Genomic DNA, 11,824 nt, shown 5'->3' with positions numbered 1-11,824 from the left:
AGAGTGCCGTGGCATCACACAGCTCACAGCAACCTCCAACTCCTGGGCTTAGGCGATTCTCTTGCCTCAGCCTCCCAAGTAGCTGGGACTACAGGCACCTGCCACAACGCCCAGCTATTTTTTTTGTTGCAGTTTGGCCGGGGCCAAGTTTGAACCTGCCACCCTCAGTGTATGGGGCCGGCTCCCTACCCACTGAGCCACAGGTGCCGCCCCCCACTGGATGTTTTTAATTGGCTTGTCAAAGATCAAATAACTGTAAGTAGCTAGGTAGAAGTTTTATTTTTAATTGACCATAATTGTATATATTTATAAGGGTACATTGTAACGTTTCTATACATGTATACATTATGGAATGATAAATCAGGGCAATTAGCATATCCATCACCTTAAATATATATTTATCATTCCATTGTGGTGTGAGCATACAAAATCCTCTCTTTTAGCTATCTGAAATAATACATTATTATTAGCTATAATCATCTTGCTGTACAGTAGAATACCAGAACTTAATTCCTCCTAAGTGTAACTTTGTACTTGTTTATCAATCTCTCACCATTCCCTGTCCTCCCCACCCCCATCCCCAGCCTCTGATGACCACCATTCTGCTCTCTACTTTTTTCTTTTTTTTGGAGACAGTTTCTCTGTTGCCTGGGCTAGAGTGGCTCTCCTAGCTCATTGCAACCTCAAACTGGGCTGAAGCAAGACTCCTGTCTCAGTGTTCCTAGTAGCTGGGACTACAGATGTGCGGGCACTTTTTTAATTTTTTTTATTTTTGAGACAGAGTCTCAAGCTGTCACTGTGGGTAGAGGGCCTTGGTGTCACAGCTCACAGCAACCTCAAACTCTTGGGCTTAAGCGATTCTCTTGCCTCAGCCTCCCAAGTAGCTGGGACTATAGGAGCCTACTACATGCCCGGCTATTTTTTTGTTGCAGTTGTCATTGTTGTTTTAGCTGGCCCAAGGTGGGTTTGAACTTGCCAGCCTTGGTGTGCATGGCCAGTTCCCTACCCACTGAGCTATGGGTGCTGCCCAATTTTTCTATGTTTTGTAGAAATGGGATCTCACTCTTGCTCAGACTGGTCTTGAACTCCTGGCCTCAAGTGATCTTTCTACCTCATCTTCCCAAAGTATTAGGATTACAGGCATAAGCCACCACATCTAGTCTCTACTCTTTACTTCTATGAGCGTGGCTATTTTTAGATTCCACATATAAGTGAGATAATATAGTATTTGTCTCTTTCTGGCTGGCTTATTTCACTTAACATGTCCTCTAGGTTCATCCATGTTAATAGCAATTGTCAGAATTTTCTGGGTTTTTTTTTTTTAAAGCTGAATAGTATTCCATTTGTATATATGCCACATTTTAAAAATTCATTCATTTATTGATGGATGCTTAGGTTATTCCATATCTTGGCCATTATGAATATTGCTGCAGTTAACATGGGAATACAGGTATCTCTTCAAAATACTGATTTTAATTCCTTTTGGAACATAGTAGTGGGATTATTAGAATATTGTAATTCTGTTTATACTTGTTTGAAAAACTTCCATATTGTTTCAAAATAGCTGCACTAAATTACAATACTACCAGTAGTGTACATAAGAGTTCTCTTTTCCATCCTCACCAACACTTGCTGTCTTTGATCTTTTTGATAATAGCATATCTAACAGGTATGAGGTGATGTCCTGTGATTTTATTTTATTTTTCAAGGACAGTTATCCACATTTTATAGCTGTGTACATAGATCCTCAGGTGCCCCTTCCCCTTGGCCAGGGGAGAGGGAAGACACCTAGTTTAGCAGAAGGTCCTGCTTCCCTGAGCAAGGGGCATTTGTATGGGCCAGAATTTGTCCTGTCTGCACACTTTCTCCTCTTCATGGGTCCTCCTGTTTGACACCAGCTCTCTCCTGTGCGCAGGAGACCCAGCCTTCTCTCTTCAGGGTTTTAGCTCCTTTTCCTGCTCTATCCCTGGAGATGGAGAACACTGACAACCCATAACTTCTCTCCTAAGCCTCTTCATAACCCAGGGTGTACAACAGAGACTCCTGACAATGGCTAACACTAGCAACCCCAAGTCCCCACAGCTGGCTGCATTTGCTGGCAGGACAGTAGGCATAAGTGTTTATCTGTATAGGGCTGGGTTGGTGGTGCTCTTGTGGCAGGATGACTCTGGGGTATTCCCGAAAGTGAAGGCAGGAAGCCAAGGACATGGGCTTATTTATCATAGAAAGTCCATGTGGCCTCCAGACTTGAATGTGTCCTTTTGCACATTCAAGCATTTTCTGAGCTGACACTCTGCAAGCCATCAGCTGCCCACTTGTCTTCAGTTACTGCAGCCTTTTTTCACAAGTCTGGGTTTGCAGAGGTCTCCTGGGCCAACTGCTGCATACCTGTGTCCAGGAGACCTGGGGCATAGCTCAGCACCCATACACCAGGTTCCTCTGCAGTCAGAACCTGAAATATCATATTAGGCACAGCCTTTCTTGAAGAGTACAATGCCCAGCCCTTAAAGGGCTGCAGGGTACAGAGGGACGAGATGTCAACCATTGTCCTGCTGAGGCCAGGGTAGTCCCAGAAGGCCTTCAGGATGCCAGAGGTTAGGCAGAGCATAGAGGTCAAGTTCAGAACCCAGTAGTTGTTCACTTCAGCTGGGTCACACAGGTCCACAAAGCCTTTGGACACATCCACAAGAGTGCCTGCATTGTTGATGAGCAGCAGTCGCTATAGCTTCTTGAGCCTAGGTTGCTTGTAAAGGGCTCCCAGCAGCTGCTGCAAGCTGGCCTCAGTGCTCAGGTGGCAGGCACCCTCACTATTTACAGGCAACTCAGGTCTGCCTCCATCTGCTGTAGCACCTGGTTATTGTGGGCACTTAGGTCAGTACAGATTCAGGTGACAGCAACAAGGGTGGGTATGGAGCCAGTGCCCAGCTGAAGCTCCGGGAAGCTTAGGTCAGGACACACACAGTGTCCTGGCATCCCAGGCTGCCTTCCATGCCACCAAACTCTGCCAGGGATGCTGGGACCCTGAGCAGCCAACATCTTTTTTTTTTTTGAGACAGAGCCTCAAGCTTTTGCCCTGGGTAGAGTGCTGTGGCATCACAGCTCACAGCAACCTCCAACTCCTGGGCTCAAGCGAGTATCTTGCCTCTGCCTCTCAAGTAGCTGGGACTACAGGCGCCCGCCACAACACCCAGCTATTTTTGGTTGCAGCTGTCATTGTCGTTTGGCGGGCCCAGGCTGGATTCGAACCCACCAGCTCAGGTATATGTGGCTGGCACCTTAGCCACTTGAGCCACAGGTGCCGAGCCAGTCAACATCTTGTTCTTATAATTTTGATTGCATTTTTCTGATGACTGGAGATGAGCTTTTCCTTAATATATTTGCTGGCCAATTGTATGTTCTCTTTTGAGAAATGCCTATTCAAGTACTTTGCCCATTTTTGATATCATTGTTTTCTTGTTATTGAATAGTTTGAGTTCCTTTATGTTTTGGGTATTAGCCCCTTGTACAATGTATGATTTGTAAATATTTTCTCAATCTGTAGGTTTTCTCTTCACCCAGTTGTTTCCTTGTTTTCCTTTGTTGCAAGCTCTTTTGTCTATTTTTGCTTTCATTTCCTTCACTTTTTGGGTCATGTCAAAGAAATCTCTGCCTAGACCAGGCGTCCTCAAACTAAGGCCCGCGGGCCACATGTGGCCTGCTGAGGACATTTGTCTGCCCCACCAGGTGTTTTTGCCGCCACTGCCTGTCCTGCTTAGCAGCTGACACATCTTGGGGCCCGTAGTCTAGCCCTCCAACGGTCTAAGGGACAGTGAAGTTTGAGGACGCCTGGCCTAGATCCATGGAACTTTTCTCTTTATGTTTTCTTCTAGTAGGTTTAAGGTTTAAATCATAGTTTAGGTTTCTTTTTCTTTCTTTTTTTTTTGTCTTGAGTTAGAGTCTCAAGCTGTCACCTTTTGTATTGCACAGCTCACAGCAACCTCAAACTCCTGGGCTTAAGTGATTCTCCTGCCTCAGTTTCCCAAGTAGCTGGGACTACAGGTGCCTGCCATAACACCCAGCTATTTTTTGGTTGTAGTTATCGTTGTTTGGCAGGCCCAGGCTGGATTCAAACCGGCCAGCTCTCATGTATGTGGCTGGCGCCCTAACTGCTAAGCTACAGGCGCAGAGCCATAGTTTAGGTTTCTTTAATACATTCTGAGTTGATTCTTATATAAGGGGTAAGATTAAGGTCCATTTTCATTCTTCTGTATGTGGATATCCATTGTGTGTTCTTGGCACTTTTTGTCAAAAATCAGTTGACTATGTAGATTACTTAAAATATCTAATAAAATATCAGTTTACTATAGATATATAGGTTTATTTCTGGGCTCTCTATCCTAGTCCATGATCAGTGTGCCTGCATTATGCTAGTACCATATTGTTTTGATTACAATAGCTTTATAATATATTTTGAAATCTGATAGTGTGATGCCGTCAAGCTTTGTTCTTTTTGGTTGAGATTGCTGTGTCTATGTAGGGTCTTTTGTGGTTCCATATGAATTTTAGGATTAGTTTTTCTGAAAACTGATATTGGAATTATTTCTTTTTTTTAGACAGTATATCGCCCTCTGTAGAGTGCTTGGCATCACAGCTCACAGCAACCTTAAACTCTTGGGCTTAAGCAATTCTCTCACCTCAGCCTCCCAAGTAGCTGGGACTATAGGCGCCTGCCCGCCACAGCACCCAGCTGTTTTTTTGTTGCAGTTGTCATTGTTGGTCAGCAGACCCGGGCCAGGTTTGAGCCCGCCAGCCTCAGTGTATGTGGCTGGCACTGTAACCACTGTTATGGGCGCCACTTGGCTATGGGCGCCAAGCCTATACTGGAATTTTTATAGGGAATTTTCTTTTGTATTGCATCTGTAAACCACTTTTGGTACTTTAACAATATTGAGACTTTTGGCTTGGCACCTATAACTCAGCAGCTAGGGCACCAGCCACATACATCAGAGCTGGTAGGTTTGAGCCTGGCCAGGGCCTGCCAAACAATAATGACAGCTACAACCAAAAAAATACCAGATGTTGTGGCAGGTACCTGTAGTCCCAGCTGCTTGGGAAGGCTGAGGCAGGAGAATCGCTTAAGCCCAAGAGTTAGAGGCTGCTGTGAACTGTGACACTACGGCACTCTACTGAGGGCCACATAATAAGACTCTGTCTAAAAAAAAAAATATATATATATATATAGAGAGAGAGAGAGAGACTTCCAATTCATGAACATGTGATAGCCTCCTATTTGTGTCCTCTTGAGTTCCTTCAATTAACATTTTGTAAATTTTGGTATACAGATCTTTTAGTTGGTTAAATTTACTCCTAATTTTTAAATTAAAAAAAATTTATGCTATTATAAATGGGACTATTCATTTTTTTTTGTCTAGAAAAATTAAAGTTTGGCTCGGCACCTGTGGCTCAAGTGGCTAAGGCGCCAACCACATACACCTAAGGTGGCGGGTTCGAATCCAGCCTGGGCCCGCCAAACAACAATGATGACTGCAACCTAAATAAATAAATAAATAAATAACCAGGCATTGTGGCAGGCGCCTGTAATCCCAGCTACTTGGGAGGCAGAGGCAGGAGACTCGCTTGAGCCCAGGAGTTGTAGGTTGCTGTGAGTTGATGCCAGGGCACTCTACCCAGGGGGGCAGCTTGAGGCTCTGTCTCAAAAAAAAAAAAAAAGAAAAGAAAAGAAAGAAAGAAAAATTAAGGTTTAATTATAACTGTTAAAAAGGTGTTCCCTGAGACATTTGGACTTAGTTCAAATACATCTCTGAGTCTATATTAAAGTTCACATCAAAACCTAATTTCTGTCTTCGAATTTACTATGCAAAAATCATAAGCTGAAGTACCTCTGGACCCCATGGGAAACAAAACAAAACAGCTAACGTTCAGAACTAAGGATAACAGGTAGAGGATTAAAAAAAGAAAATGAGAATGAAATTATTTGGACCTGATCATACTCCGAAGCGCCCTCTCTGCGAATGCGGCATGCCAGCTCCATGTCTTTGGGTATAATGGTGATAGGCTTGGCATGGATAGCACACAGGTTGGTGTCTTCAAAAAGACCCACCAGGTAGGCCTCGCTGGCCTCCTGCAAAGCATCCAGGGCCGCGCTCTGGAAGCGCAGGTCTGGCAGGAGAGCCTGAGCCACCTCCCGCACCAGGCGCTGGAAGGGCAGCTTGTGGGTGAGAAGCTGTGAGGACTGGTGACGTCGGACTTCCGGCAACGCCAAGGTTCCCGGCCTGTACCGGTGGGCCTTCTTCAGCCCTGCCAGAGGGGGCGCCACCTGCCGGAGACTTTGGTGGACCGTTGCTTTCTAGGTGCCGTCTCGCAGATCTGCTTGCTGCTTGGTCCACGCCAGGGCGGGGGCGCCGGTCTGGTCCCTTCCCCTTGGCCCAGCTGGGCGGGCTGCAGGCGGCGCTGGAGTCACAGAGCGAGGGCGCCCTAGCAGCACGGTGTGTAGGTCCGAAGTCCTGCTTCTCCAAGCGAGTGACTGCTTCCTCTGCTCAGAATGGCACCAGGGGACGTTCAAGGGTGGGTCCACTCGCTTGGAAGCTGCCTTGACTAGGGAAGAATCTGGTGGCAAGCAGACTCAGGTCGGTGACCCAATGGGATGCCCAAGGCTTGGGAGACCCTGCGCTGTCCGTCTTTTCTGGCTGTTGGTCTGGGGGTGCTCTGGGCTCCTAGATGTCTCGGGACTATTTTCTTTTTTTTTTTTTTTGAGACAGAGCCTCAAGCTGTCCCCCTGGGTAGAGTGCCGTGGCATTACAGCTCACAGCAACCTCCAACTCCTGGGCTCAAGCGAGTCTCCTGCCTCAGCCTCCCAAGTAGCTGGGACCACAGGCGCCCGCCACAGCGCCCGGCTATTTTTTGGTTGCAGCCGTCATTGTTGTTTGGCGGGTCCGGGCTGGGGATTCGAACCCGCCACCTTAGGTGTACGTGGCTGGCGCCTTAGCCGGTTGAGCTATAGGCGCCGAGCCGGGACTATTTTCTTAATTTCTTTTTTAGATAGTTCAATTGTTAGTGTACAAAAACACTACTGATTTTGTAAGTTGATTTAGTGTCCTGCAGCTTTTCTGAATTTATCAGTTCTAGCAATTTTTTATTTTTGGTGGAGTCTTTAGGATTTATAATATTGTATCATCAGCAGATGGTTTTATTTCATCTGTTTGAGTACCGTGTCTTTCTTTCTCTTGTATGATTGCTATGGTTTAGGACTTCCAGTACTATGTTGAGCAAAAGTAGTAAGAGCCTTGCTCGGCAGGGCCTGTGGCTCAGTGACTAGGGCACTATGCCAAGGGTAGTGGGTTTGAACCCGCCCCGGGCCAAACTGCAACAACAACAACAAAAATATAGCCGGGAGTTGTGGTAGGTGCCTATAGTCCCAGCTACTCAGGAGGCTGAGGCAAGAAAATCACCTAAGCCTAGAGCTGGAGATTGCTGTGAGCTGTGATGCCATGGCACTCTACTGAGGGTGACAAAGTGAGACTTGGTCTCTAAAAGAAAAAGAAAAAAGAGCCTTGTTCCTGATCTCAGAGGGAAAACCTTCAAGTTTTCACCAGTGAGTATGATGTGAGTTGTAGTGTTGTCATATATGGCTTTTATTGTGTTGAGGAACATTCCTTCTATACAGATTTTTTTGGGAATTATCAGGAAATGATATTTACTTTTGTCAAAGGTTTTTTCAGTGCGCTGGGCATGATGGCTCACGACTGTAATCCTAGCACTCTGGGAGGCTGAAGCAGCTAGAGCTTAGGAATTTGATACCAGCTTGAGCAAGGGCAAGACCCCATCTCTACTAAAAATAGAAAAACTAGCTGGGTGTTGTGGCAGATGCCTGTAGTCCCAGCTACTCTGGAAGCTGAGACAAGAGGATCACTTGAGCCCAAGAGTTTGAGGTTGTTGTAAGCTACTACGATGCCCCAGCACTCTACCCAGGGCAACAGAGTGAGATTCTCTCTCTCTCAAAAAAAAAAAAAAAAAGACGTTTTTTCAGTGTTTATTGAGGTGATGTTCACCATTCTGGATGCAATTAAGAATGTTTGTGATGCATGAGAAGAGATCAAAATATTAATCAACATTAAGAGGAGTTTGGAAGGAGTTTATTCCAGCCTTTGTGGATGACTTTGCAGGGAGTTCTAGACTTCAGTAGAGGAAGTAACTGAAGACATGGTTTTAAGCTATGAAGCTAAGTAGTAGTTTGTTACAGAAGCAATACAAGGTGCAATAAGGAAATGGAAAAGGGCTAAGGGTGCCTGAGATCTGCATGGTGCCTGTGATTAAAAAGAAACAGGGCCATATTGGGAGGCTTTCAAAGCAGGAATAAGAATTTCCTTGACATTGGTGCCATTGAGTGGGGAGAGATGGGATATTGATTGCATTGGCAAGCAGTTTCTTGATCCTGTGTGTATAGTGACATTTCAAGAGTCTAGGAAGATGTCTCCGGGATGGGCCAGAAGGGTGATAGTGGAATAGTGGGAAGGTGGAGATGTGAGGGAGACATGGTCCAAAGAGTGATGTGCATGAGAGGAACAAGCATGATTTGATGCTCTTAGGGTCCTGTTTGGGGTAGGGGTGGGGGTGCTTAGAAGAGAATTCTCGGGTGCATATTGGGATTCATGATCTGAGGAGCCTACAGAAATTGACTTCCTCAGAGTGTAAATGGCATTTATCTCTCATCCTGCCTGTTGTAGTCTGAGACACTGATTGCTGGGTAATCAGGAGAAAATGAGGGCCAGAGGTACCAGTGCTTGGTATCTCTGACTTTGGGGACATGGGAGGTAAATGAGCAGGATGTTGTTGTGGATAGATTAAGGAAGGATCGTTCATCAAGAGACTTTTCATGGACCTTCCTTTCCCTAACTTTGCAGGGCTGTGTGATCTTTCAGGATGTGTTTGTATACTTCTCACGGGAAGAATGGGAACTCCTTGACAATGCTCAAAGACTCCTATACCATGATGTGATGCTGGAGAACTTTGCACTTTTAGCTTCACTTGGTAAGGTCTTCACACCCATCTACCTTTCTCCTTTTCCTGAGGGACATCTCTGCCTTTCTTATGATCAGATCACCAGTACTGTCTCCTTCTCCAGTTTTCTGGGGTAGATGTCATAGGTTCCAGGGCTAAGTCACTTTCTGGGCTGGTGACTCTGTCCAAAATTGTGGTGCCTCTGTGCCCAAGATTCTGCCTCTTTGCCCAGATGACATTTTCTGGAGCCTGACTGCTAGGAGTTAGAGGCACTCACATAATTACTAGTTATGGGGACCTTTGCAATATTACTGCAAAACTTTCCCTTGAGGTTCCTTTTTTAGTAATTAACTTCTTTTACCTCTAATTCTTCATAGAGTGGATGGGTTGCTCTGAGCCAGTCCTGGCTGCTCATTTGTCCTGGCTTTCCCTTAGGAATTGCATCTTCCAGATCACAAGTAGTCATGCAAGTAGAACTTGGGGAAGAGCCTGACCAGGTGGATGTGACTATAGAGAGCCCCAGGGGGAAGTTGGACCTGGTGTGTGAACATCAGGAGACAGCATGATGTCACATCAGGGTTCAAAACCAGCAACATTAACTGTGCACCCCAGAGTTTATTTCTTTTTTTTTCGAGACAGAGCCTCAAGCTGTCCCCCTGGGCAGAGTGCCGTGGCATCACAGCTCACAGCAACCTCCAACTCCTGGGCTCAAGCGAGTCTCTTGCCTCCGCCTCCCAAGTAGCTGGGACCACAGGCGCCCGCCACAACGCCTGGCTACTTCTTGGTTGCAGCCGTCATTGTTGTTTGGCGGGTCCGGGCTGGGGATTCAAACCCGCCACCTTAGGTGTATGTGGCTGGCGCCTCAGCCGGTTGAGCTATAGGCGCTGAGCCCCCAGAGTTTATTTCTAAGGCCAGTGGCTGCACAACACTTCAACCCGTCCTTCACTATTCTTGACTGCACTAAGACTTATTTCCAGTCTGACTTTCCTTGTCATCCCTTTACCTTTCTGGCCTCTACCTCATACCTTTTCCTTCCATTCCTCTGCATTTTCCAGGGGTGTTGATCTGCATTTAATGTTCATGTAATGTGCACCTATCCTTAGTCTTTGACCAGCAACCACTCTCTCATAATTGTTTTTTGGGGGGACCTGGACACATTTTGCATAGTATTCACCTGTCATCAACAGCCAGCGTCCTCCTAGAAGCTGTTCGCTGTGTTCCATCCTTGTATCCTGGCCATTTGCTTTGCCTTTGTGTGACTTTCAGAGGCCTAGTACCTTATCATACTTCTTCCTCAACTTGATCATGCCCCTCATTGTGAAAAGAGTCCCACAGACTCATTCCTGGATTTGTCCAACTCACATTTATAATGGGGCTGCCTACCAGAGTCAACATACATTTCATCAGCATTTCTGTGCTTTCAGGTTGTTGGCATGGAGTTGAGGATGAGGAAGCACCTTCTGAGCAGAATGCTTCTGTGGCAGGAGAGCTGCAGACCAGAATACCCATGAGAGAGCTAAAGACCCACAAATGTTACATGTGTGATTCTACATTGAAAGATATTTTACACCTGGCTGAATACCAGAGGGAAAAAGTCAGGCAGAAGCCATACAACTGGGGGGCATGTGGGAAACAGTTCTGGTTCAGTACAAAGTTTGACCAATACCAGAAGAAGCCCAGTGGAGAGAAACCCTTCAGAAGGGACAAGAATAAGGACTCTATGAACAGCTACAGAGTCCGTGGGCCAGAGAAGACCCACACATGTGGGGAAGGTGACATGGACTTTTCAGCCACTTCTGCCCTTCTTCAGTACCCTGCCCCTCCCAGAAGAATGAAGCTCAATAACAGCACCAAGCTTGAGGGGACCTTTCTTACTGGACAGAGGTATCACAAGTGTGGTGAATGTGGAAAAGCCTTTACCCGGAAAGACACCCTTGCACGGCATCAGAGAATCCACACTGGAGAAAGGCCTTACGAATGTAGTGAATGTGGGAAATTCTTTAGCCAAAGCTATGACCTTTTTAAACACCAGACAGTTCACACTGGAGAAAGACCTTATGAGTGCAATGAATGTGGGAAATTCTTTAGACAAATCTCTGGCCTGATTGAGCACAGGCGAGTTCACACAGGTGAAAGGCTCTATCAGTGCAACAAATGTGGGAAATTCTTTAGCAGTAAGTCTAATCTCATTCGACACCAGGAAGTTCACACAGGAGCCAGGCCTTACTTATGCAGTGAATGTGGGAAGGAGTTTAGTCGCAAACATACACTTGTTCTGCATCAGCGAACTCACACTGGAGAAAAGCCTTATGAGTGCAGTGAATGTGGGAAGGCCTTTAGCCAAAGTTCCCACCTTAACGTACACTGGAGAATTCACAGTAGTGATTATGAGTGTAGCAGATGTGGGAAAGCCTTTAGTTGTATCTCTAAACTTATTCAGCACCAGAAAGTTCACTCTGGAGAAAAGCCCTATGAGTGCAGCAAGTGTGGGAAAGCCTTCACTCAAAGGCCAAACCTTATCAGGCACTGGAAAGTCCACACTGGAGAAAGGCCTTATGTATGCAGTGAGTGTGGGAGAGAGTTCATCCGGAAACAAACACTGGTTCTGCACCAGAGGATTCATGTTGGAGAAAAACCTTAATAGTATGGTGACTATGGGAAACCTTTTGGCCAACACCTGGACTTAGGATTCCTTGGAGAACTAACTGTGACGACAGTAGATGCAGGAAAACCTTTGCCCAAAGGCTGAATCTATCATTGGGAGTTTCTCACTGGACAAAGTCCTTACCAGAACAGGGAATGTCCTGCCTCTTTTTTTTTTTTTTTT

At 46.0% G+C, this 11,824-nt stretch overlaps 1 protein-coding gene across 1 annotated transcript in view; it reads left to right on the top strand.

The window, feature by feature from the left end:
* The window catches only part of ZNF671 (zinc finger protein 671), an 18,372-nt gene extending 6,571 nt beyond the window's left edge, over window positions 1-11,801 (top strand). Inside the window, exons 2-3 of the mRNA XM_012808573.2 lie at window positions 8,901-9,027; window positions 10,422-11,801. Of these exons, the coding sequence (XP_012664027.1) occupies window positions 8,901-9,027; window positions 10,422-11,638 (1,344 nt within the window). The 3' untranslated portion in view covers window positions 11,639-11,801. The remainder of the gene's footprint in view (window positions 1-8,900; window positions 9,028-10,421) is intronic.
* Window positions 11,802-11,824: the final 23 nt, after the last annotated feature.

Source organism: Otolemur garnettii, unplaced genomic scaffold (genome assembly GCF_000181295.1).
Source record: "Otolemur garnettii isolate 467f Iridium unplaced genomic scaffold, OtoGar3 scaffold00091, whole genome shotgun sequence".
Classification (NCBI taxonomy): domain Eukaryota; kingdom Metazoa; phylum Chordata; class Mammalia; order Primates; family Galagidae; genus Otolemur; species Otolemur garnettii.
The sequence above is the reverse complement of the archived record's forward strand: the minus strand, read 5'-3'. Positions and strand labels throughout refer to the sequence as shown.